The 27855-nt window shown below is 47.8% G+C and overlaps 1 protein-coding gene across 3 annotated transcripts in view; it reads right to left on the bottom strand.

The window, feature by feature from the left end:
- Nucleotides 1-25924, bottom strand: part of Abcc4 (ATP binding cassette subfamily C member 4) — a 223627-nt gene extending 197703 nt beyond the window's left edge. For 2 of the 3 annotated variants that reach the window (XM_046454929.2, XM_046454930.2), the window contains exon 1: nucleotides 25699-25919. In XM_046454929.2, coding sequence (XP_046310885.1) covers nucleotides 25699-25772 — 74 coding nt within the window. In that variant the 5' untranslated portion in view covers nucleotides 25773-25919. Of the gene's footprint in view, nucleotides 1-25698 lie in introns of all 3 variants that reach the window. The other variant, XM_046454931.2, reaches the window with a different exon arrangement.
- Nucleotides 25925-27855: the final 1931 nt, after the last annotated feature.

Raw genomic sequence — 27855 nt, 5'->3', positions numbered from 1 at the left:
TCTCTCTCTCTCTCTCTCTCTCTCTCTCTCTCTCTCTCTCTCTCTCTCTCTGCCTGTGCTCTTGGCATAGAGCATCCTGTAACCCTGAGACCGTCTTGACCCTGTCTTAGTTTTTTTGTGATATATATCAATCATTGTGTGAAACACGATGTGTGACTTGAGTGTTACAGATATCAGACATTAAGACAGGAATGCAAGAAGTTGTCTTCCAGCCTCGCTCACCTGACGCTGTTCTAAAAACTTCCCAAGCTCCTGTCTGCATGTCCCCTTGGCTGGGAGCAACTGCCCTTCCCTATCTTTACCCAGGACTGGACCCTGTCCCCTCCATCTCTCAACCTAATCGTCACCTCCCCAGAGAGGTCTCACTGCTGTGCGTAAGAAAACAAACATGACCTCCCTGTCTTTCTTCCTCTTTTCTTTACCCACTTACTATAGACCATTTGATGAGAAAAAAATAATAATCCATATTCATTTGTGGCTCTCTCCTCTACAATAAAATCTCCCTGAGGCAGACGCCAGGGCCTTCCCCCTGGGCAACTGGCCGAGCACAGACAGATGCACCACAGCAAGCCTTAATACATGAATGACTCTCCCCAGCTGAGAAGCAGGAGTGAGACCAGTCAGACCCCTGGGCCACAGCAAGTCTTGCAACTACTTCCTGGAAAAGAAGGGGAATGTGCAGGTCAGCCAAGGTCAGTAAATCATTCAACAGATGCCCCCCCAGATCCACCCTAAGATAATGTTCTTGAAGGAATGATGCATTTTAAAGTCCTTTTAACTGTGGCAAATAGTTAACTGTTGGTGAGTTTTTTTTCTTGAAGAGTGCCAATGAAGGCTGCTAGAGATTCCTCTGGCCCAGCCTGGGGCTCCATCAAGGCAGGGGTGGGTAGAAGGGGAGGACCTCAGTGTGAGAGCATAGGGGGGCAGGAACTGGAGTAGGCCCACACACCAATCTCCCAGCGAGAACCAGCCTGCTAGTAGGTCCCCCTCCCCTAAGACAGGGCTTCTAAGCCTCTGCACCACTGACGTTTCAGGCTGGATAACTCTCTGTTGTGGAGGGATGTCCTGTGCCTTATAGCATGATTAACAGCACCCCAGGCCTCTACACTCAGGAAGTCAGTGGAATCTCCCCACTCCAAGTGGCAACAACCAAAAAAAAAACATTTCCAGATGTTTCTTGGGTGACAAAAATCACATAGGTGAGAACCCCTGTTCTGAAGCCTTTCTGGAACTTTCTGGCAGCAAGTCCCTCAGCCACCAAAAAAAAAAAAAAAAAATCACCACACTCACTAGTTCAGTTCTCCTCTAGGAGTTCACCGTCCATGAATATAGCCTGTCCATGTCCACAAAGAATTACAATAAGATGGGGCAGGTATGGTCCTGAGCAAGGTACAGAACCTGCCTCTTGGCTTCCGTTCAAGTCTCAGAGCTAAGGGATCAGCATTCTAGCTCACCAAAGACCCATCTCAAAGTGTGGTCCCCACAGTAGTCACAGCACCATTCCCTAACATGTTAGAATTGCAAATTCCTTTGGGTGGGGGTATGGAGCCCAATAGTAGAGCATTTGCCCAACATGTGTGAGGCCCTAGTTTGATCCCCAACACCACAGCAAAATAAATAAATAAAATCTACTGTAGAAAGGCAAATCCTCAGACCCCACTTCAGATCTCAATCAGAGAGTCTGAAGTGGGGACCAGCAATCTGTCTCCTATCAAGTCCTCCAGGTGAGGTAGAAGCAAACTGGAGTTTGAGAAACTGCTGTGCACTGTGCTGTGACATGGCAAGTGGAGAGCATTCATCGGCACATACACCAACAGTCCAACCCTAGCTCAAAATCTCAACCTCAGCCTGGGCAATTTTAAAACAGAAACCCACAGGTTTCCAAGGCCCTGTCCCAAGTGCCTGAATCAGAGTAAAACAAGATGGGCCCCAACTGTTGGTCTTTCTATGCCCACCACTCCCCAACCCCAGCAGATCCTGGTCATACACCAAGTCGAGGAACTATCTGTATCAAAAGGGAAGAGGCAAGCGGGCTTTTCTAAAAAAGACACAAAACGTGAGCAAACCAGGAGAAGAATGTGGTGCTCACAGAGGAGACAAGGCAGAAGGAGAACAAGCTGTCCAGAAACACGGAGCAGACACGTGCAAGGAGACCCTGCCTGGAGACAGCAGGGGCACAGAGGAGGGTGCCTCCCCGACTCAGGAATGTGGACTTGATCCTGAAGGTACCAGGGAAACAGTAAGTTCTTAAGTTGCTTTGAAAGTGATGGGTGGTGGAGGCCAGGAAGCCCATCAGGAACTGGATTTAAAGAAACAGAAAGAAAGTATAACAAGTTCAAATGGACACAGGCCCTCACTCAAGCACACCACATCCACCCTCCCTCCCCTTGAACACCACAAATCCTGCCTCCCTTTTCTTGGTCCTAACTCTGGAATCCAAACCAAGTGAACCAAAATCAGAACTTAAAATTCATCATCCTATTATGAATTATCCTAGGAACAAGCAACTGAAATCCAGAAACAAGTGCAAAGGAAAAAAAATAAAAAGATAATGAGGCAAAGCGCCAAAATAAGGAAACAGAAGATTAGCAACTGTGTCAGAGGCAATGGGCCGACATCACAAAGTGCTGCAGAGTGAAGAGAGAGCCGGGCCATCGGAGAAGAGCATGCTCCTGGGCACACGCCTCATAGAAGGCAGCAAAAAAACAGAGTCCAACACATACATGCAAAAGACAGAGCTGCCCGCGAAATGGGACAAAACCCCAGCTTTGAAGGTGAAGCGCATGCACAGCTGCTGTACAAATGGGGGGAAATGGCTTAACATGAAAACTCAAAGTATTTACCCAAAGCCTAACTAGATAACTGTGAAGGAGAAGAGACTAAAATGGGGGGACATTAGTAGCCAAGATTCGCCCTGGGATATCCAAACAGGCCCTAAATCCAGTGACAAGTGATCTTATAAGAGGTAGAGCTGGGGGTATAGCGCAGTTGTAGAGCACTGGCCTAGCATGCATGGAGCCCTGGGTTCAATTCCCAGGCAGAGGGAGGCAGAAGGAGATCCCAGTCACACACAAGATGTGGAGACAGACAGAGACTGAGGTGGTGCACACAAGCCAAAGGCTGCCCGCACCAGAAGTGGCCAGGAATATTCTCCCCCAGGGGTTTAGGCTCCTGGCCTCCAGGACTCTAAGAGAATTAACTTCTGCTGTTTAAAGTGAGGTGCTACAGCAGCTTCGGGAAACCGATCCAGTCCCATCACTACTATTCCCAGTGGATGAGAAAACTGGCCCAGAGCAGATAAAGTGGCCACACAGCTCCTGTGTGATGCAGCTGAGATTCTAATCCAGACAGTGATGGATTGGGCTCTTACACAGCAAGCACAGGCCCTAGAACCAGCCTGGGCCTTCCCCGACTAGTAGGTGGAGTACTGTCCCTTTGGCCAGGGTACACAGTGGGCATTTCCTCATGGGCTCTGTCCTTTCTTCCTTACTCTCTGCAAAGCCATCCAAGTCAGTGAAGAGGGGTTGGGAGGTCAAAGCAAAGGGACTGGAGAAACAGGATGGGAAGTGGGAGAGAAGGAGCTTGTGCAATAAAGAATTTGGCTGGATTTTGTTCCTCTTAAGTTTTTGGAATTTCCCAAGTCACAGGAATGGGACCTGACAGTTTATGCTAACAAGGTGACTCACAGCAGGCCCCTGAGAGTTAATGTTAACAGTGACTAAGGATGGGGGCTGCCCCAGAAAGACCAACCCTGTGTTGAGAGGTGTGGGCATTCGGCCAAGTGCCATGGGCCCAACCTCCAGGGTGCTAGAGGCTGAGTTTGAGTCCATGGACGATGTGCCCATCAGTCATGCCTACAGAAGGTAACCCCAGAAAAAGCCCTAGACACCAAAGCGTGGATGAGCTTTCTTAGTTGGCAATACTCTGAATATTGTGGCACACTGATGTGCCAGTCAAGTGACATGTCCCGACACCACAGGATGAGACAAGGAAGACTCTCCCAGACCTCGCCCTGTGTTACTCTCCCTTTGACTGGTTCAAACTGGCATTTGTTCGCTATAGTAAAACTTTTATTCTAACTACAGCACTTTCCTGAGTCCTGTCATTCTTATTGAACCTAAGGGGTCACAGGAAGCCCCAAATTTATAACCAGTTGGTCGGAAGTAAGGATGGCCTGGGGACCCCTGACCCTGTACCTGGTGTCTGAAGGGAAGGCAGGCACAAGGTAGACTGAGCCCTTCCCTGCAAAGTTCAGACCCACTCGGGGAAGCTGGCATCTGAAGTCACCGCGAGCAGGGATTCACATCTCAGGACACCCACTTCCTTAGCTTCTGCTAGCCAACAGGACAGCTCACCTTCAACTTTCTCTGTCCTGACCACCCTGTTCCCCAACATCTATCTCCTTGTCCCCACCTCAGCTAACACAGGACTGCAGCCCTCTACCTGCCACCTACCACCCCATTACTGTCCCCAAGCGTATTTCTACTGCAGGCACTAAAACCAAAAGACTAAAGATACTGGGAAAGCTCCCTCCTCTCACCATACTCTCTAACTGTAGGACAAAGTTCTCCAATTTCAATCTGCAAGGAAACCACCTGAGAAGCTCGTGAAACATAAACCCAGATGCCACCTGTCAGGGCTGACTCCACAGACCTAACGTGGAGGCTGAGGACATGGAGGGCCATGCCTCACACTGAGGCTGGCTGGTAAATGATAACCCAATCAAAATGGGTCAGAGCAGGAACATACCTCAGAAACTCCAGGAGGGTCCATGAGCCCCCCAGAAAAAAACTCGCCTGAGAGCTCATGATCAGTTAAACTAGGCCCAAAATCCCAGGCGATGGGTCGCGTGGCCAAAGGAAACTCAGAAAGAATAGGTGACCTATCCCTCCCTCACCCACCTGGAGAAGAAGCCCGAGAGAGGGGCTGGGAAGTGGGGATTTGGGATAGCACCTTGCAACCCAGACTGAATGGGAACACACGGGACCCCAGCCCTGTGTCCCCTCAGGTCCACCAGTCCTAAAGTGGCTCAGGCTCCAGACAGCTATGAGAAATGAGGGCAGCGATAGGGACAAAGTAAAAATGGGTTGTCAAGGACAATGGAGGGAACATGAGCCCCAGTGGGCCACACAGGGCAGAGAAGGTAGGATGCCAGGAGGGTCACCTAGGAAGGAGAACTTGGACCCCCCTGGTTAAGAGGCGGATGGAGAGTGTCAATATGCTCAGAAAACCCAAATTGTGCTGGGAAACCACTAGCCTACTTCTGGGGCACAGAAGGTACCCAGGGTACCAAACAGTGGCATTCATATGAAGCAATGCTGCATTTTAAAAGGGGGCAAAACATGAACCCCTCTCAGTATATATACAGAGACTAATTTAGATGAAAGAGTATCAGTACAGGTACATCAGTGAAGAAGTAAAAGATATAACCCAGGATTTCTAATTCTTTTTGAGGACGGGGGAAAGGGGACATTTAGAACAAAAATCCTTTCTTTATCTGGGTGGTGGTTACCAGCGTGTTAACCTTATAATTCTTTAAGTTGCTTTTGTGTGTGTGTGTGTGTGTGTGTGTAACCTTATAATTCTTTAAGTTGCGTGTGTGTATGTATATATGCACACACGCGCGCATGCACTCACGCTTGGGATTGAACCTAGGTCCCTGTGCATGCAAGGCAACCATTCTACCAACTGAGCTGTATCCCCAGCCCCAAGTTGCATTTGTTTGTATCACACTCTATCTCTAACATGAAGGTTCAAAAAGTGTGAAATGTGCCGGCATGATGGCACACGCATGTAATCCCAGTGACTTGGGAAGCTGAGGCAGGAGGATCACAAGTTCAAGGCCAGCCTCAGCAACTTAGTGAGGCCCTAAGCAATTTCCTGTCTCAAAACAAAAATTAAAATAAAGACTGGCAATGTAGCTCAGTGGCAGAATGCCAATCCCCAGTACCAAAAAACAAAAGGTAAAATGAGAAGATGCTCAATGTGATTTTAATGGATAATTTAACAGTTTATATATAATCATATAGTGATCATTCCCTGGCTTTCTAATGCAAATTACAAAACAAATGTATGGTGACTTAAGTGAGGTTCTGTTTCTTCCCTTGATAAAAATGAAAAGCAATGAATGCCACTCCTCACTTCCCAGACTTGCCATCCAGGGCAGGAAATGAGCAGGAAAGAGGCAAGACTAGATTGGCCAGGGGCTGACCACTGTCAACATCCCCAGGTGAATACTTGGGGTTCATCTACTGTTCCCTCTACTTTTGTACATGCTGGTCACGTTCCATCATTGATGGAAGAGAGAAAGGAAGGAGGGAGACTGGGAGAAAAATCCCCATTAGCACAGGTCTTCTGCTCTGGGTATTAGATACGCATTGAGTTTTCTCTAGGAGACCACCCAACTATTAATACTAGTGCTGTCTGTGGTTAGAAATGAAATTGGTATGTTTTTGTCCAATCATCAATGATTGTACTTTTTTCATCTTTTACTTAATATAGTGATTCAACATAAGCAAATTAGGAAAGGAAAAAGGAAATAACACTGACCACTGAATTATATATACCTGGGTGGAGCTCACCTTACCTCCTAGTTGCCCTTGCCCTGTTTACTCCTTCCCTGCAGTATGACTCTATTTCCTCAGCTCCCTTGTAGTGAGGCAGGAAAGGAGAAGACATATGAGCCATGACCAACCCTCTACCCTTCCTTCTTCCTACCCTGCACAAAGCAGCAACCAAGCTCCAACCAAGCACACAATGGGGGCCTGGCCTAGATCCCTGCACATCAATACCCAGGAGATCTTGTTAAAATACAGATTCTGACCCACTGTGTCTAAGGTGGGGCCTGAGACTGTATTTCTCCCAAGCCCCAGGTGACGGCCATGCTGCTAGTGTATGGACCACACTTTGAGCAGCTGGTGTGCAGACCACACTTTAAGTAGTAAGACTCTAGGCAGAGCCACCACCAGGGTTTCTCTGTTTCTGCTGCCTCAAAGATGGTGGCTAAATGATAAACAGTGGAAAATACACCCCCAAAATAATAATAATAATAATAAAAGACCCAACCAGAAAGGGCCAGCTGGCCTTTCTTGGCTCATAACAAAGTTTAACTTGGGTCTATGATCAACCCCAGTGTTAAAAGTGCAGCAAGCAAATGAATCCGGAGACAGCTGCAGCCAGATCACGTTTGCGTGCAATGTGATCGGAGTTGGCAGGCTTCTATCAAAAATGTATCCACCACCCTGACTCAGGCACAGGGCTGTAAACACAGATCTCCAGAGGCAATCACAGCCACAGCACGGCAACACTGGCCTAGGAACAGAGGACAAGAAGACACATGCTGGGCAGTCCTTCACATCACATAGGCCCCCATCAGCCGAGCAGATCACACGGAGGTGGACGTGGAAGTTGTTTATTCTCAGAGACCACAGCTATGATTAAGAGAATATAAGTCTATAAAACCTGGGGAAATATTTGCAACACCTCAGCCCTCAACACCCTAGCAGTTATCCTGTTTGTCCAAAATTATCGGGAAGCAGATGAGAACTTGCATAGTCTCAAGGATACTGTGAGAAGCTCTGGTTTGCAGGGGAACCTTCTTGGTTGCTTGACTTTATGCTCCTTTTCTATTTACAAAGCAGACACGGGAACTAATAGAAAGAGTACGCTGCGTGACATTGTGTCACACGAAACTGGAAGAAGTGAGCAGGATTCCCACAGCCTCCCAGGAGCCTTTGCCAACAGCCTGGAAAACAGGTTGAACTCCATCCAAGAAGCTCCTTCTTACAAAAGAAGGCTGATTTTGTTTTTTCTCCTAATTCAAAAAGTAATTTATGTAGAACAAGGTCCACATTTACTTGGAATCTTCCCCAAAACTTCCAAACATTTTCCCTGAGTCTGCAAACCAACAGCACATGAGTTACAATTAACTCAGGCATTTTCTTTTCCTGAGGTCTCTTTCAGCTTGTGCAAGGGGCCTGCGGCAATCCAGGAGTGAGCTCCAGGGTACAAGTCCATCTTGCCATCCTTCTGGAGCTCAGTTAGCTTGGATCAGGGGTGGACCCCTGAGCAACTCTCTCAGTCTTTGCTTCATTCTGTTCCTGATCCCTTCTGACCAGGACTTCAGGTCCACCTGAGAGATTCAGGTTGTATCACCTGGAGGAGCAGGTCATTGATAAATACAGAAAAGTTCAAAAGAAAGAAAGCATGAGGGGTTGGGGATGTGGCTCAAGCAGTAGCACGCCTGCCTGGCGTGCGTGCGGCCCAGGTTCGATCCTCAGCACCACATACAAACAAAGATGTTGTGTCTGCCAAAAAAAAAACTAAAATAAATAAATAAATAAATATTTAAAAAAGAAAGAAAGCATGAGCCCTGAGATAACAATGGGTACATTTCCTTCTGCTGCATGGACAGAGTCTGTGCTAAGACTTTGAGCATGGTGGACTCTCCCAGCCTCTTCCTGCTGGCCCCAGGCTTACCCCTAACGAGGCTGTTAGGGCTCCTTTTTCTGCTGAAGTAAATTTCTCCTCTGGCTAGGCCACCAGACTGCCCTCTAAATCAGCATTCGGCAAGGTGACCCTCTACAGGGACTTCAAACTGTTTTATATTTTTTTATTTTATACATAAAAATAAATGTTTTGACATCTTAAAAATCTTTCTGGCTGGGGAGAGACTGCCCCAATGGAGCTAGATACTTCTTAGAGAAAGTGAGGGCCCAGCTGTGCCAGGCCTCTGAGAGATCAGTCACCCCTGCAGGGCCAGGCCTCCTCTCTCTGGCCTGTCCAGCCCAGGCAGCAATGATCCTCTGCCAAGTACCATGTCCAGGGACCACACAGAGAGCTCAGAGCCTGCCAGAAATTACTCAACTGACCTGCTCAGCAGCCTTGCCCTCGGTGGCCCAGACTCCCATCACTACTGCCCCTCTGTCTCCTGATCACCCTGGTGTTTCCCCGTGTGGCCCTGAGTGAAGACATGCCAGGCCTCCTGGCTCTGGACCTGCAGGGGGCCGACTTTGCTTCCCAAGCCTCTCCTGGGTCTCTGTGGCCTACACCTGGGTGACAGGCATACGAAAGAACACAACCTCACAGCTCTGGATGGAGCCCAGGGCCTGGTGCAAGCTGGGTGAGCACATCCTCAGCCCCCAGACTTCCCTTTAAATTTCTAATATTCAGGGTCCCACGGGAACATTCTGACATAGAGGCTTCAGTCCCAGCCTTGGCTTCCCTACACTCTGAAATTATGTTTTGGCAAATGGTATAAAGCACGCAGAGGAAGAGGAAGGGGAACACTGTGATTTCACGATCAGGAAAAAGACCTGCGATTCAAGTAACTGAGCCTTGGTTTCCATTTAATTTGTATAATGTCACCACCCTATATTTTTAGGAAAGGCTAGAGGGTTAAATAAATATGCACCAATTTAAGCTCACCCTTCTGGTACTTATCCATGAGCTAGTAATTGAGACTGCTTAAGCTCCCTAAACGAAACACACAAGACCCTCACGGCTCTGCGGCAGAACTTAAGGTGTCATCCAAAACCACAATGCTAGAGTTGGCTTAGAACACAAAAGCAACTTTCCATGAAAACCAGTCCTGCTTCTCTGTGATTACCCATACCAGCTCCTGGGCACTGGACAGAGCTCTTGGCAATGACTCCAGACCTCGAATGGATTTCTCAGCCAAGCACCAACAAGCAGAAACAACTGTCAAAATATAGGTCACGTATATTATGCACATTTACAGAGAAAGTAGGTAACAACACCTGTCCAAGGTAACACAGACTTAAAATGTAATAACATTTCTGCCTCCTATTTAGAGTCAAGGGGAAAAGCTAATTATATGCTTTTCTAACTGGGCAATGCTATGTCAGTGGGACAGATTTTAGGAAAATTCCAGCTGAACCAGTTCATTCTTTGAAGCATTAGGTCAATTATGAACTTACCAGCCCTCCGCATGAATAGCTGCATATTTAGAAAGAACAAAAACTTTCTTTGAAAAGCCTCCCGACATGGACTATTAAAGGCTTACTTGGTAGGAAATAAATGAAGAGAGGGAAACTCCACAGCAGCACTGAAGAGGGCACAGCTTTTGTGCTAACCTTGGTCTCCACGCTGAAGGTTCAGAGAGACGTGGGGGCCACGCGGTGAAGGAGAACCTTCACTCACACCTGGCCCGCCGCTCCCGAGCTGGCCTGGTCTGTCCCCACAGTCCTATACCCAACCCCAGCTTTCTGAATGCCAGCTCTTCCAAGCTACTCCAGTTGCCTCCAGCTGGTCTTTCGGCCCTCACCCCTCCACAAAGGCCACCTGTGCCTCATCAAAAGGGGGACAGAGAGACAGAGCACTGCACACATGCAAACTCCCCAGGGTCAGGAACAGTGAGAGCAGCCCAGCCCCCAGGTGCAGAGCCAGGAGCAGAGACCATGCCACCCCTCTGCCTACCTCCAAAGAGGCCGGAACCTGATGGACTCTCCCTCCCTCGTCCCCATGGAAGGAGCCCTTGGCCTTCTCACAACATGGGACATGGATGACACCTTTCTAACAACAAGGACACAACCCCGAGCCTACCATTCCTACCGGGAATCTCAATACCAGAGCTGCAGGAAACAGGAACCATGACACTCATTCACTTACTGACTCCTACAGACACTGCCTCAAAGGCACTTTCTAGGTCCTGGACCACAGACAGGGTCTTAGGGAGCTCACACTGAGAGTTGGGGGTGAAGGGGGAAAGGGGAACACAACCACACTAAAGATGTAGGTTCAGAGTAACAGTGACAGAAAGCTCAACAGGGAGCCACTAGAGGGTGGGGGGTGAGGCGAGAGAGAGAGGGAGAGGGAGAGAGGGAGAGAGAGGGAGAGAGAGAGAGAGAGAGAGAGAGAGAGAGAGAGAGAGAGAGAGAGAGAGAGAGAGAGAACACGCTCCCCAGTGACCAAGCACAGGGTGAGCATGTTGCAAGCACAGAGAACAGCCCTCAGGAAAGCCTAAGGCCTAAAGCACTCCAGAAGTCCTTAAGCACACAGTATGCCACCTCTAACTGGGCAGGGGTCACAAAGAGAGTCCTACAGAAGGGAGACAGTGGGGAGCCGGGCACTACCGCGGGCATCAAGCTGGGCTACCATTATCTTCCTCCACACTGCAGGGTTAACAGTACACTTCAAGGACAGATAAAGCAACTAGCTCACACTGGAGCAAGGACCAAGATGCCATGCTGTTCAACAGCCAGAACAGTCACCACGAAGTGGGCCCATCCTGGGCCCCACCTGGGTCCCAGCCTCTCCGACATGGGTCGTGCCTCCCACATCAGGGTCCAGGAACCTGCTTCCCCAGCCTAGGCTGCTTCAGGAGATGCCAAAGATGTGAGAATCTCCCAGCTGTGGGGCCCAGTGCTTCTCCCAGCCCAGCCCACCAAGACAGAATCAGGCTGAAGGTCTAAGCCAAGGAGGTGGAGGTCTACGTGACCACAGATGCCCTCACCAAGGATGTCTGTGGGTGCTGGACAGCCCACCAGGCCCCCTGGCTCTAGCTTCCTATCCAGTGTGCTTACTCTGCCTTGTGTCTTGGGAACCAGCTGCTAATTTACAACCACCTTCACTGGCTGGCTGACTCCCACTCTAGGACACTCCTGTGGGCCCCACAAACTGGACCCTGCGCTGTCCTTGGTGCCTGTCATCATCCCCCGCCAACCCCCATAACCTCAGGACTACAACCCAGATGCCTACTATCTGGCCAGGCACCACCGCAGGCGAGTCTGACCCACTCCAAGGCCAGGCCAAGGGTCACCTCAAGACAGAGCAGAGAATGGACTTCATACTCCCCTTGTAGCCATTATTCTTTCAGAAAAAGCAAAGGTTAAAGGTCATTTCTAAGGCACCCACTCAAGTGTGGAGAACAAATGATTCCACTAATTGTTACTCTGGGTAAAGTTTAGCAAATATTTACATCACCCTGTCCACAGTTCAGTGCAGATGCTCCAGGGAGGAGGCAGGTACAAACTTCAGTTGGGTTAAGGAATAAATTACCAGCCAACCTGGGATACTCTTAGGAGAGAAAGGGGTAGTTATTAATAATAATGTGACAAGAGTCCCTTTAGGTCCACCTGGACCACCTGGTACAGGTGAAAAAGAGAATTTAAAAGAGAGGCTGACCACAGCTCCAGGACCTCGGGTGATTAGAAATTCTATGACTCTACTTTCAAAGAAAATCAAGGGGTGGGTCTCTTTAGCCTTTTGGGAGAAGAAGGGCTGTCATACCAATCACTTCCTTCCAAAATAATACAGGTATTTACACACAGGAACATGGCCTGGACGAAGACCCAAATACAGAGAACACAACCCTTTCCTCTACAATCTCCCAGAATGCCAAGACCCAGCAGGACCTGGGTGACACTTCAGAAATTAAGATTTGGGCTGAACATCAACTGCAGACTGCTTAAACCCAGGAGAGGAAATCCATTTCTGTCTGTGGTGTACTCTGGGAGGGGCACTTCTTAGGGAACTTATGGGCCGGAAAGAGCATTTCTGGACACAGTAAAATACAGTGTCATTGTAAGCACCACGTGCTCCATGAAGCCTGTCCTGGATCACACCGGCTCCTCACGGAAACACACTGGGGAATGTGACTCCCTGTCCTCTACCTGCCAAGGCTGCTCTGCCTGTGACCCAGGGCTCTGAAAATGCTGAATCAGGCCCCTCCTCTTACTCACTTTGTTGCTTTTGGCAAGAAAATTAACCCCCTCTGCACTTCGGTTTCCTTAGCTGGAGGCAGAGAAAGCGCTCTTGACTTAGGGGAGGCTTCCTCAAAAGTCAGGAAACCTTCAGAACTTCTGGGTGGGTCCTGCAGCAGTGAGGACTGCTGGGCTGGGCGAGGGGGACGCTGCCTCTGACTTCAGAGAGAGGAAGATGTCCCAGCCCCTCTCACTGCAGGGATTTTCATGGAAACAGGTAAATGGGGGCGATCTGCTGAGCCCAGGAAGGAAACACAGGATCAGGAGAACAAAGGGAGGCAGATGAGGCCAGGAAGTGAGCACTCAGGGAGGAAGTGCTGCTCAGACTTCCCACCCCACTCGCTCACCAGCTCCCCAGAACCAGAGGACCCACAGGCCAGACTGCGGGGAGTGGCCTGTTCCTGCCCAGCTCCCCAGGACGACGCCCTCGAGGACACCCAGCCCCCCTCATGAAGACACCTCCATACGCCTGCCACCGTGGTCCTCACACATTCATGGCCCAGTTCTCCTCTTCTGTCCTTGAGATCTAAAGGTGTGAGAAAGGAAACGGCACCTGGGCTTTTCCTGTGAGACCCTGAGGGGGTTCCTTCCACTGAGCGGGACCCCTGCTTTTCACCTGTCACCAACTTCTCAAAGTAAAACTCCCCAAAGAGTGGCAGCTTCCGAGACAGGAAATGAAAATGGCTTCTGGATCACCTGAGGTGTCCCAGTCACAGCTCAAGGTAACCAACTAAACCCTCAGGGCTACCTGTGCCACCCCCTGACACGTCCCATCAGGGCTACCACTTTCCTGCCTCACTCTGCCCTTCAGTAAAAAGGCCAGTTCCCGGAAATCAAAGGCAATCAATTCCCTCTCCATGACCCTGAGCCGGCTGCTCTGTGATCCCTTCCGGTTGCACCATATACTTCCTGTAAAGGGACTCTCCGAAAATAAGCCTCCTCTTTACAGGAAAGGGATCCTCTCGAGGATCTGTGGAGGCAGCTTTGTGGAATTTTCCTTGAAGAGACGTCAAGGCAGCCCCTCACAGAAAGAACCAAAGTCCCTGAGAGAGAGGCAGGGGGATGGAGAGGAAGAGAGATCCTATTTTGGATTACTCAAAGGAGCTAATTTTCTTTTTTATTTTTCTTTTTCTTTTTTATTTATTATTTGTAGAGGGACACAATATCTTTATTTTATGTATTATTTTTATGTGGTGCTGAGGATCAAACCCAGGGCCTCGCACATGCCAGGCAAGCGCTCTACCACTGAGCCACAACCCCAGGCCTAATTTTCTTTTAAAAAAGAAGAAGAAGAAGAAGAAACAGCAGCAGCAGCAGTCCCTCATGATATTCTAAAGGGGGAAAGGAAAGAGGGTTTTGGGTTTGCCCAAGAGAACAACCTCTCGTTTCTCAATTACTAACCATGGATACCCTAAGGACCTATATGGGGTTTTCCAAAAAGCCAAACTTTGGAAATTTGCATACAGATGGAACAGAGCAAAAGCCTGAGTCATCTCACCTTCTCAGAGAGCACAACCACTTACACTGGACGGCCTTCTGCCAGGGACGCACCCCACCTGGCCTTGGGGAACTCACCAACAAAAACAGTGATCTTACTTCAAGTGCAATAATTATACTTGGAACAGGGGAACTGCTTGTCCAGGGTCAGAACATGCTCTCCTCCTCTGCATTAATCCATAAGATAGCACTGCGAAGGGTTTATAGGATAGGCTGCACACCTGAAGAGTTTTAGGAATCATACCTGAATAAGCAGGCCGAGCACAGGGTCAGAGTCCTTGGTGACCTCAGTCTCCTACAGAAAAAATCACCACTATACCAAGAAGCTCTTACACCTGACAGCCAGTGGGACCAGTGCAGCCAAGGCCTCTACAGGGGACCGGGTTCCTTTAGTCTTCTCAGGCTGCCGTAAAATAGTAAGATAGCCTGAGTGGCTTACTCTCTTTCACAATCCTGATGGCTAGAAGTGCAAGATCAAGGTGGCAACGGGGTTGGTTTCTTCGGAGGCCTCTGCCCTGGGCTTACAGATGGCTGTCTTCTCTCTGCATCTTCATATCCTCTTGCCTCTGTACGTTTGTGTCCATATTTCCTCTTCTTACAAGAACATCAGTCGGACTGGATCAGGATCCACTCTAATTTACTCTCCATTGCCCCCTTAAAGACACTTGTGCCTAAATACAACCCCATTCTAAAATCCTAGAGGTGGGGCTTTCAACACACGCATTTTTGAAGGCCACAATTCCACCATTACAACTCAAGTGCTGGAAAAGGCAAGTCTAGCTCTGCTGGAGAACCAGGGTCTCCCTGGAGCCCATGTGAAACTGAGACACAGAAAAGCCCCAGGGTGGGACAGGAGGGCTTGGGTCATCCTGAAAACACAGTGGCCTTCCTGGTTTGCTCAAGAGGAGGCTCTTCAGCTGTGGTTTATGAAAAGTCCCGAAATCAGTTCAGTGGGTCTGACCATGATCAGCACTTTATTTTGTTTAATGAAATCAAATAGAAAATACCAGTGTAGGGAGGGCTGGGGCTGGGGCTGGGGCTGGGGCTCGGTGGCAGACCGCTTGCCTACCATGTGCAAGGCACTGGGTTTGATCCTTAGCATCACATAAAAATAAACAAATAAAATAAAGGGTTTTGTAGATGCTATCCATCTACAACTACAAAAAAAAATTTTTTTAAAGAATACCAGTGTATTATAGTGACTAATTCATAAAATAAGGATTGTTTTTTGAAACTTTTGTTTCTGTTAAAATACACACACATTAAATGTGAGAAAAAAAGAATACAGGTGCCTTGGGTCATCATATAAAATTTGTAGAACAGGATCAAAACATTTTTTAAAAACTGGACTCCTCGCTTTCCTCCGCTACAGACAGCATGATCGTTTTTTCTGCTGGGTATCTCATGCTGAAAGGCAGAAGACCGAAAAGATGAAGCCTGGAGACTCTAAATCTGCACAGCCTGGATTCAAATCCTGGTTTTGCCAGTCACTAGCTGTGTGACCTCAGGAAAGTGTCTTAACCTCTCCATAACTCAATTTATTCACTTTCAAACAGGACATGATAAAGCGGCACCTCAGAATTGTTGGGAGGATTAAACGAGTTAACATGCATAAAGCACATAGCAGGAACTGCACAGATGTTTGCTGTTGATGACGACACCATCCATCATCCCTGAAGCTGTCCCAGGTCCCACTTTGCCAAGGGGCAGCCACTCACACTTCCAATCCCTGACCCTCATTCCAGCCCTGGACCCTGCTAACCATCGGTGCCTCTGACTTTGACCAAGTTTTTTAAAACAATTTTCATTGTCTAACCCTCCAGACTAGAGCAGGGCAATCAACAGAACTTTCTACAATGATGGACCACCAACCGGCTCTAGACCTACAGGAAGGGAGGGAGCAAGTTGGGATTTCTTTTATCCCTGTAATTAGCATCCCTTCCACTAGAGGGAAAGCAGATGGTCTGATCACAATTAGTAGAAGTGTCAGCAAAGTTGTCCTAGTTGTTTGCTCAAGCATGTATCCAAGTGCTATGTGCCAGGGCCCACACAGGCACTAGGGGCACACAGTGACAAGCGCACAGGCAGGACCTGAGATGCACGGAGCAGTCACTGAGGCCCCTGGCTAACCCAACCTTCCCAGCAGACACCCCCAGTGTGGCATCCAGCAGAGACTCAGAAGTACTTATGGAGCCCCCCGCGGGAAGGGGCCTGGGCTCACTCTACACTCTGACCCCAGCACCTATGACCCAGAGGTGGCATCACGTAGCAGAGAGCAAGGACTCTGAGCTAGGCCACAGACCTGGCTGCGAAGCTCAGCTCTGCCACTCACAGGCTGTGACCTTGGGAAATAACAGAACCTAGCATTTTTGTTGTGAAGATTAAATAAGCTAGTCTTTGTAAGGTACAGAAATAGTTCTCTGCCTACAGTAAGTGCTGCTCAACACTTTTAAAAAATAAAAAGCACCTGACATACAGCAGGTCCACATTCTTGGAAAAATGGGCTAAAAGTTGGTTAATGGGCAGGTTTTCAGCAACAGGGTACTGGACAGGAGGAGCATGGGCTAAAGCAGGGGAACAGCAGGCAATGGATGTAGCAGGGAAGGAACAGCTCACTGAGTGCCCGGGGAATGTGGTAACTGCGAAGGAAGAAAGCCTAGCTGGGCCCATGCCAAGAGAGCATCAAACACCAAACAAGACACGGTGGTAGCTCGGGAGCACAAAGCTGGGCTTTGCAGAGAAGAAGCCCGCAGTGTGTGGGGCTGGAATCAGGAATCCCTGAGGCCTCTAGTCAAGACACTGCATGGACCAAACTCCCTGTCACCGACCAGACACTTCCCCACATTCAGACTACTACAAAGCGCAAACCTGGTTACCAGGTGAGGCAGTGCCATTCCTGGAAAACGGGGTGCCGGCCAGCAGAGCTGAGTGGGGCAGTTTCCACCATGTTGCTCATCTGTGGAACTACTTTTTTTTTTTAATAGCTCTAGACAGGCAACATACCTTTATTTTATTTGTTTATCTTTATGTGGTGCCAAGGATGGAACCCAGGGCCTCACATGTGCTAGGCAAGCGCTCTGCCATTGAGCTACAGCCTCAGGCTTCCAGAAGCTTTCTTTAAGGACGGAGCAACACCTACTTATAATTTTCAATATATTTCCACAGAGAGTGATCCAGTTCTGGGCATGAATTAAAGTTCCCTCTGCTGCATTTTTTTAAAAGACAGCTTCATTTCTAGTGGGCAGTCAACAAACGGGTTACTTATCTACTCACCACAGATGGATATTACACGCTGCACTACTTCCATATTATTTCCCTGCCGACTTGCCCTGCTTGACTGGAGAGAGGCAAGAAAAATAAGTAAAGAAACTTTATCGTATCATCCTTAAAATATAATCTTGAAAGGGCTCAGGCTGTAGCTCAGTGGTAGAGCGCTTGCCTAGCAGGTGTGAGGCCCTGGGTTCGATCCTCAGCACCACATAAAGATAAATAAGTAAAGGTACTGTGTCCATCTACAACTTTAAAAAAAAATTTAAAAAAAAAAAAGAATACATTACCTGGGGTTGGGAGTATCACTGGTAGAGCAAAAGCTTTTGCACACATGAGGTCCTGGGCTTGATCCCCAGTGTTACAGACACACACACACACACACAAAGAATGCCTTATCTACTTTACAGTGAACAAACTATGGTGCTTAATTAACACTGAGAATTCATGTAAGTGCCACCTTTGGGTTCTGCAACACTGAGACCCCTTTAAGCCCACGCTACCATGTTAAGCCACTATGGTCACCCATATGCTCTAGAACAGGTCAAACACCTGTCGAGCTGTTGAGGGATCACTCCAACAGGTGACAGGAACAGAGTGATCAATTATGTACAGTACATATCTCACTCACATCCTGACAAATAAGACACACCAGTAAAGATCTGCAGATAAATCTGATTTATTATATAAGCAATCTTCCACTCACAAGTGTGAAATTCCTATTCTATTCACCTTGTGAGCTCAATCAATATCTGGCACAGGGTGAAGAAATAAACACAGGGACAAGGAAGCCAAACTCTTATGTTCTGGAATTTAATGGACCTGACTCTATTCACAGCTCTTTCCTACCTGGACGACCCTCTGACTCTCTAGCCTCAGTTTCTTTCACCTGTAACATGAGGACAGAGTCAACTTCAACAAGAGGTGACTATAAAGATCAAAGGATTCAATATCTCTAAGATCCCTGGCAAACAACCAACCCCCCTTGCCCCACTGCCACCTGCTGGGCACCCACATGGATGACCATGTTCCATTGTGATCATGGTTTTCATGGTTTGAGATCAACAAGAAAGAAACCTAAAATGGGTTAGGGATGAGGGCAGTAGGGAACCCTCATCCAGAAAAATGGAAATACATACTGAAATGTTTTTGACCTTTGGGAAGCTGCTAAGTCAGTGGTCCGGGGTTATCAGTGTCCATCAAAACCTCCAAGGAAAACTTTTAAAAATACCGATGCTGCCAGGCACTTCGCACACACCTGTAATCCCAGCAACTCAGGAGGCTGAGGCAAGAGGATTGCAAACCCTGAATATTTACTACCTAGCTTTTTCCAGAAAATGTTTGCTGACCCGTGTTCTGGACATCTGATACAGCAGTGGGAAAAACAGATAACAGACCCTATAAATAAAAGAGCATGGCCGGGAAATGTTATTTATAAAAACAGGCAGTAGGCTGGATTGGACTGCAGGTCTGGTCTGCCAAGCTTTGGTTAGAACATTATCTAGAACACAGCAGGCCTTCAAGATAGCCAGGTGCAGCAACACACGCCTGTAATCTAAGCAGCTTGGGAGGCTGAGGCAGGAGGACTGTAACTTCAAGGGCAACCTCAGCAATTTAGAAAGACTCTGTCTCAAAATAAAAAATAAAAAGGGCTGGGGATGTAGCTCAGTGATAAAGCACTCCTGGGTTCAATCCCCTGTAAACCCCTCTGCCCCCCCCCCAAAAAAAAACTGTATAAACATTGAAGAAGTTAGGTAAAACACTACCCTTGGTCAGATCATAGGTAGGATATTATGTCACATTAACATAAAGACATTACTAAACTGCAGATCATTTGGTTTAACCATATGGATGAGGGTATGGAAACCCTGCCATCCAAGGGCAGCATGGGAACTGGAAACACTGTTCTTCAAGACAAGATTTAATGCGGACATGAGAGCTGCCAGAATACCAGAAAGGCCAGCATGTGAAGGAAGGTAAATCAAATTGACTTAAGTGTAGACAACAGACAAAGGAGTAAAACAGCATAGAAACTACCCAGAAAGAAAACCATGGCTTGCACACTATAATCCTGGCATCCTGATCTGGGGCCATGAGAGTCCAACAAGTAATTTCCCCACTGCCCAGTCCTCAAGGGATTCCTGAACTGACTGTGGGCTGGAAGAAGAGCTCTCCCTTTGATCTAGTACAGGTTAAGTATCCCTTATCAAAAATGCATGGGGCCAGATTGCTACAGATGTCAGTTCTTTGGATTTTGGAGTTTTACATAAGTTTGATGGGTGAACAACCCTGTCGTGGTTTGGATGAGGAGTCTCCCAAAAGCTCCTATGTTAGTGCAGAGGTGAAATGATTGGACTGTGGTGCCCAACCTCTCTGGACCTCCCTATCCTCACTTTGAAGCATGATATCCTGTCATATTGAGAACTAAACTGCATGAGAGTTACATGCTAAACTGAGTCAAGTTCGGAGCCTTCAGACAGCATTCTATAGGCATTCGTGATCCAGAGTATTATTAGCAAAATGAATCCATCTGATCCATGCCTCTCAATGTGTGGCCTGAGGATGTTAGGTGAATTAACTATTAAAATGCAGATTCCCAGGACAGACTTAACAGAAGCATAATATACCTGGGGGGTGGGGTAGGAGAGCCTGGCATCTGCCCTTTTTTTTTTTTTTTGGGGGGGGGGGGGCAGGGATTGAACCCAGGGTACCTTAACTGCTGAGCCACATTCCCAGACCTTTTTTATATTTTATTTTGAGATAGAGTCTTGCTAAGTTGCTTAGGGCCTCGATAAGTTGTTGAGGCTGTTTAACTTGAACTTGTGGTCCTCCTGCTTCAACCTCCTGAGTCACTGGGATTATACACGTGCATCACCACACCAGGCTCCCTGCAGCTGCATATTTAACAGCAGCTGGAAAACATTGCTGATGCAGATAAGTACAACCTTTAACATCTAGAGAAAATCCCATGCTAACCCTCTGCTGACTTTCATTTTCAGTTATCTTTAGGAATACTCATAACAAAAAAATAACAAAAGGACTAATCTTTAATGGATGGAAAACTTATCTTCCTCCCTCTGGAGGGCAGGAACCTTTTCTCTCCTCAAAAACATGGCCCTCTTTGGAACTATTATAAATAAGGAAATAACTGCTAATTATGAAAGGCTGACCAAGGCTAGAACCAGGCTTCAGGCATCCACCAGCCCCCAGAACTTCCTGCGCTCTCCTGAGTCCTTAACTCTGACAGGTTGAAAGGCATTAACCATCCTCTCCCAGAAGATTCACTCACACACAGCCACCCTGAATTTTCAAGGTCAAGGACAGGACTGAGTTCAATTTCAAATCCTAGACTTCCTCCCAATGCTCTGGGCTTTCACCTCTACACCAGTCACATACACTGACTCATCAAAGAAATGCCTGCAGGGGCTCACAACTCATAGAGGAAAGGCAAGGAGGCAGCTCCTGGTGATGGTGACGGATAGGGTTCCTTGGCCCCATGGAAAAGGTGTAAGGATGACTTAGGATGAAGCTCACCATGTCCCTGGTACCCAAGCTCCACAACCCAGCAACAGCAGAGCACTGGACCAGGAAGTACAACTCAAGGAGGCAGGACAATCAACATAATCAGGGTCTCAAGGGGACTTAGAAAGACAAACTATCCACCTGACATATTGCAAGGGACACTAGTTGACACCTGTCATGCAGGGCTACCAGGACAAAGGCAAAGGAAAGAAAAGGAGATTAAAATTCTAAAATGTGTTACACTATAAAGAATTAGCAGCAAATTTTAATACACCTTTGGGGGTGTACCCTATCTTGTTTGAGGCTATAATTATTATATAAAATTGCCAAAAGTCAAACCATGCTTAAGGGAGAAGAAAAGAAATCAGATCAAAGAGCCCTGGAAAGATAACTCAGCCTCCTGTCTACAATATTTGGACTTCTGACTATTAATGAAGAATAATAAGAAAGAGATGCATGTAGGAGATATTCCAAAAAACGGTACCAAATATTAAAATTCTACTTCTAGGCACTAACTGAGGGCCTCAGGACGCCAAGCTCTCGAAGCCATTTACATTTCTACCCTTATGTCATCAGCTTTCTCTAAGATGAGTCTCCAGAGAGTCTATATTGTCACCAACGGCAGTTTCTACAACAGTTCGGGCTTTGCAAGATGACATCTCACCAACTCAGACACACAACGCGGAGCAAGGACTTAACCATTCTTTGCAGACAAAATGCATCTGACTCCAGGATCCACTCAATAACCCCCTTTAGGGAAAAGCTTCACTGTTAACCTTCCACCTGCTGCTAACCCAAGACCTCCTCACCAGAGGCCAGGCAGAGGAGGCAGAGCACACCCAAGAGGCTTGCTGCGCGATTCCTGCAAGTCTCAAGGGCTTGGACAATCAATCTCATGCTCAGCTGGACAGGGTTCAAAAATCATACCACCTGTTTTCAGTTACAGAGGAGAAAAAAATTCAACAAACAGTGATGAGAAAATGTGCTATTTTAGAAAAAAATGGGCCTACCTTATATCAAATACAAAAAGAAATTCTAACTGTCTTCATTATTTTTTTTTAGGAATGCAATAAGAAAATAGCTAACAGAAAATGCATAGAGATATAGGTGATCCTGGAAACTGAATCAGATATATTAATAGGGCTGGGCGTGTAGCTCAGTAGTAGATGCATGTTTAGCCCACCCAAGGCGTTCACCTCAAAGCCCGCGCGCGTGTGCACACACACACACACAAGCTCACGCACACACACACACAAATTGTGTTGAGAGCCACAGTTTAGTGGGAATGACACCTGGCATTTTGCTAGAGGGAATGGTTGAAAGGTGACCTTGCTCTGGGATTAGGGCGGATCCTGGGGGGATTAGGGCAGATCCTGCTGCCTCAGGCAGCCTCTACTTTGGAGTTCCCCTTGAGTTCTCTTGGGGTTCCTGAGTTCTCTTGGGGTTCCGGGAGAATTAGTGTGCAGAGCCCTGTGGAGGGAGTGTGTTCCCAGGAAGTGTGTGTAGAATGCCAGAAAGAGTTCGGGAATAAAGAGTTGCTTTTTGAACCTACAAGGCTTTGTGGCGGCTCGGTTATTTTGCGCCCAGCCAGACTTCGGCAAAATTGCACCAAAATATGGGCATAAATAAACATGTGTAATCATTAGAAATAAATGATGTTCAACTATAATGAAATACTGAAGAAATTATAGTGATTATCATGTGTAGAATATTTAGTACTATGAACGATAACCATCAAAAATTAAGAAGAAATCAAGATTCGAAACTATTTACAGTTTTATAAAAAGCATGAGTGTATGAGTATGTGTGCTGATGTGTGAAGATGTTTAGGGCAAAAAAAAAAAAAAAAGTTTAGGGCAAAGACCAACTGAAACAGCTACTGTACCCAGATGACAGAAATCATCCTTTTTCCTCTCCTGTTTCAAGTTTTAAATTTCTTGCAGAAATAGAAAACAAAATATTGTTTTCAAAAATCCACAACCATTATTAATAGCCATAATGTACAGCCCAAATCCAAACTGTGTTATGAATACACCAAAATTCCAGTGGCACATTTTGTATAAAAGTCAGTAAGCTAGTTACTGGCATCATTTGGGTAGGCAGCTACAAGTTCAAAAAGCAGATGAAATTTGAGAAGAAAATCAAATACCCAATAAAAAAGGTGAAGAATCAGTTTTTCTCTAAGGTGGGCATTGTCTCCAGGAGGCCACTCCCTGGCTATAGTTTCAGTTTCTAGCTTGCTGCAAGGTGAGATACACAAGGACAGCACTAAGTGGCCTCAGACTTTACAATTTCTCAAACTACAGAAGGTAAGTAAATATAGGATGGTCACCAGTTGACTCTCCAGTCACAACCCCTTTTAAAAGTAAAACACTGGAATAGCAAGGCCCACAGAAGCAGGTTAAAGCTGTGAACCATCCTTAACCTTAAATTAGCCCCACCTGGAATACATACACACACACAGTTTCTAGTTTTACTGAACCAGTCTGGAATAGATGCTAGAGACTTTGTATCTCTAACAAGGTCCCAGCTGATACTAATGCTGAAAATCTGAACACCCCACTTTGAGAACCACCAAGAGATGTTTCATGTTCATCATCTCCAAAAAACAGGAATGGGGGCTGGGGATGTGGCTCAAGCGGTAGCATGCTCGCCTGGCATGCGTGCGGCCCGGGTTCGATCCTCAGCACCACATACAAAGATGTTGTGTCCGCTGAAAACTAAAAAAAATAAATAAATAAATATTTCTCTCTCTCTCTCTCTTTAAAAAAAAAAAAAAAATAGGAATGTTAGCCAGGCAGAAGACTGAGGCAGGAGGATTGCAAGTTCAAAGTCAGCCTCAGCAACTCAGTGAGGCTCTAACTAACTTAAGGAAACCCTGTCTCAAAAAATAAAAGGAGCTAGGAATGTGGTTCAGTGGGTAAGGACCTATGGGTTACATCCCTGGTACCCCCCCCCACCCCCCCCAAAAAAAAACAGGAATGTTAAGAACTTCCCCTGAGAAACTCCAACCTGCCAGAGCAAGGGGAACAGCCCCCTCAGTGCACTCAGGAGCAAACTCCCCAGTGAAGCCACTCAGTACAGCAGTTAGGACTGTCCAGGTGGTTCCAAACCTTAGTAGCAGTGTGATCCTAGGCAACTTAACCAAAATATCTCAGCTTGAGTTCAAATGTAAATAGAGATAATGGTTCCTTCCCCTCCAACTGGGAAACAAAAATGGTGCCCACCCAGTCATCAACTCCTTACCTTCCCATTTCCCTGAATCTATTCTATCTACATTTTTTTTTAATGACAGGATGTCACTTTGTTGCCCACACTGGTCTCAAACTCCAGGGTTCAAGTTATCCTCCTGCCTCAGTGTCCCAAGCAGCTGGGACTACAGAGATTCACCACCAGGCCTGGCTTTCCCGTGCCTACATTCTGAAAACCCACAAATGGAATGTGAATGGAGAGTTCTGTGACCTGCCTGAAGGAGACAGTTTGCCTACTTTGAGTTATGTTTTATGTTAACCACACCCATATTCCTTCCTCCACCACACCCCTCTTTCTCCCTAAGGGCCTCCAATCTGCCAAGAGCAGGTCCTTAAACCTCTGAATACACCACAATTAAAACAAGAAGAGATGACTAGTTTTCTTGGGATTCCCTAGGTTTTCCATTAAAAAGGAAATACTAGAATATGTGGGAAAGATGAAAGAACTGAGGTCAAGAAACAAAAGCTATTCTAATCAACCAAGTGTGATTAAATCCCAAAGGCTCCGGTCCACATTAGTAACCAGGCTGCTAGATGCAAATAATAGGCCTCTTTATCTAAAATCTTGTCACCTATTTCCTCCAGCAAGCCGGGTAAGGCTGGGGACCTCCCAGCTCTGGACCACCAGTTGTTTTAGGAAAAGAGTTTGCATCAAGCCCATAGATCACCTCTCCCAAGACTAGACAGCGCACCCCCAGAGTAGTCCTCAAAGACAGAAATGAAGATTCCACCAAAAAGGGAAAGGGTCTGGTCAAAGACATACTACAGAGTGGCTATGAGTGTCCCCGCCAAAAGTAAAACGTGGAGGCAGTTTCTGTTTAAGAATAATGTCCCCATTCATCCATTTAAAATAGTAATAGCCTTATTTTACATGAAACCTGTCATAACTAGGTACCACGACACAACACACCAACAGAAAGCCAGGGTCATAGAGGCCAAGGATTCAGACACTCAGTCACAACAGACACGCGGGCACACACAGGCGGAGCAGGTGCAGCAGGAATGAGTCGTGCAGTAGGGAGAATCAGAGGGGTAGGGGACACCATTGGGAGATGGCACTAGCGGTTCCAGGACGTTGATCAGGCTGCGAAAAGGGCAGATCTTACAGCTGCTTATTTAAACTGGAAAAAAAAAAGTGCATTTTAATGCGGAAGAGCTGCGAATCCCGGGCGGTAGGTGGGCGTGTGGGGGTCCCGGGGTCCCGGAGATGCTTCTGCTGGGCAAGATTCCGCCTCCGGGCAGACTCGTTCCCCGCCTCCGCACCTCCCACTGGGCATCATCGGCAGAAGGGGCCTCCACCTGCGCCCGCCACCAGGTCCCCGCGTCCCCCTCCCCGGCGCACACGCCACGCACCGGCCGCGCACAGGAACGCGCCCGCTCCCGGGAACGGCGACGCGGCATCGGGCGCGAGCCGGGCGGCGGCGGCGGGAGGTACTCACCAAAAGAACACGCGCGAGCAGAGGTTGGCGTCCTGCAGCGGGTTGGGCTTCACCTCCGGGTGCACGGGCAGCATCTTGCCGCGGGGCTGGGGCGCGCGGCTCGGGCGGCGGTGGCTCGCGAGCTCCTGCTCCTGGGATGCTGCAGCTCGGGCAGTCGCGCCGGTCCGCTCGGCGGGAGCCAGACAATCAGCCGCTTCCGGGAACCGGGCGCCGGCGGCACGCCCCGTCCCCGCCTCCCGGGCCGCCTCGGGGCGCCCGCTACGCGCCGCCGCCGCCGCCGCCGCAGCCGCTGCCGGGAGCCCAGAAGCGGCGAGCCCAGCGCGAGAGCACCCAAGGTCCCTTAGGCCGTCCGCTCAGGGAGCCGAGGGCTGTGCACAGGTGCAGGGTGAGGGCCGCGGAGGCGCCTGAACAGAGGGGCCACGCGGGCCACGCAGCACAGCACCCGGCGTGGAGGCACCCACGTGCTGGAACCAGGACCCGGCAGCAGACTTTACAGAAGTTCGAGATCAGCGCTAAGGCACCGACCCTGAAGGTGGCGAGGGCGGTGCTGAATCCTCCCGCCCCTCCTGCTCAGAACCGCCCCCTGGGCTGAAGGTTTCCGAAGACCTGGAGAAAGCTGCTGGGCGGCTTCGGCAGCCCGCCCCCTGGCGCGTTGCCCTCCTCTGGACCAAATCGGGCGTCTTGGGAGGTTCTCCAACCTGCGGGCCAAGCATTTGACCTCGGACCGCTGCAGGGTTTAGCGTAGATTATCTTTGTAGAGCAGCAATACCTAAAGACAGGCAGGTAACATGAGATTAGAATTTGAATGGTTTGGGAAGATAAATGAATGCTGTCACTGGGAGGGCTTTTGGCACCCTGAGCTTTGGAACCTCTGAGCTTTTCGCTGCCCGCTTAGGTTGGAGGAAGGAGATATTCGGAGAGACACTCCTGCTGTATGATCTTTTTATTGGCGCCCTGAAAGCCTAGCAGAATAACGGTGGCAGAAGGGACAAAGGATACAGATTACACACATTTCTCGGTGTCTTACCTCGCTTTTGACCGTGCCTTGTTCAATAAGGTTATCTTTATTTTTCAGAAGAAACAGATTCAAAGGCAGCTGGTCCAAGGTCTTAGGTCAGTAATGATGAAACCTGATTCCTGCGCAAGTCTGAGTGTAAGCATGGTCTGGCTGGTTGGGAGATAGTGTGTTTGAAAAGTGCCAGGGTGTTCTGATTGAATGAATGAATGTAGAAATGAATGAACAAAATCTTTTTCCTAGCTTTTGGACCTCCCACTCTTAAGTCCTCAATCACGTGTGTTGCCAACTCAGCAGCTTCTCATCCCTGCAAACCTAAATGAAGAAAGATCAAAGGTTACAAGTTCATGGTGCTAGTAACAAGATCATTTTATCCTACTCTGATCATTTCTCATATGCATGCACTAAAATGATCTGATTATTAATTTAAAGAAAGCTTCACTGTATCCAATGAGCAATTGGGAGGCTGCAGTAGGAGGATTGCTAATTCAAAGCCAGCCTCAGCTATTTAGTAAGACTCTGTCTCAAAATAAAAAGGGCTGCCATTGTAGCTCAGGGGTAAAATGCCCCTGGGTTCAATCTCCAGTACTAAAAAAGAAGAGGAAGAAGAAAGAAAGAAAATATTACTGTATACAAACATTTATTTAAAAGTCACTGCAGCCAGGGGCAGCGGCTCTCAGCTATCCTGGAGCCTGAGGCAGGAAGATTCCTTGAGCTCAGAGTCCAAGGCCAACCTGGAAAACTTAGCTATACCCCATCTCTAAAAAAATAATAGCCAGTCCTGGTGGTACAGGTAATCCCAGGGATTTGGGAGACTGAGGTAGGAGGATCTCAAGTCTTAGACCAGCCTGGGCTAGTTAGGAAGACCCTGTCTCAAAAATAAAATTTTTTTAAAAAGGGCTAGGGATACCCAGACATGGTGGAACACCTGTAATCCCAGCAACTCAGAAGGCTGAGGCAGGAGGATTGCAAGTTCAAAACCAGCCTCAGCAACTTAGTGAGACCCTGTCTCAAAAATTAAGTGGGCTCTGGGGATGTAGGTCAGTGGTAGAACGCCCCTGGGTTCAATTGCCCATACCACTTTAATAATAAATAAAAGATAAGTGCATAACAAAATGTTAATAGTTTTTTTGTTTGTTTGT

Source organism: Marmota monax, unplaced genomic scaffold, assembly GCF_021218885.2.
Source record: "Marmota monax isolate L192 unplaced genomic scaffold, Marmota_monax_Labrador192_F-V1.1 WCK01_AAM20220418_F8-fsc00026, whole genome shotgun sequence".
NCBI lineage: Eukaryota > Metazoa > Chordata > Mammalia > Rodentia > Sciuridae > Marmota > Marmota monax.
This window is presented reverse-complemented; position numbering and strand designations above follow the sequence as displayed.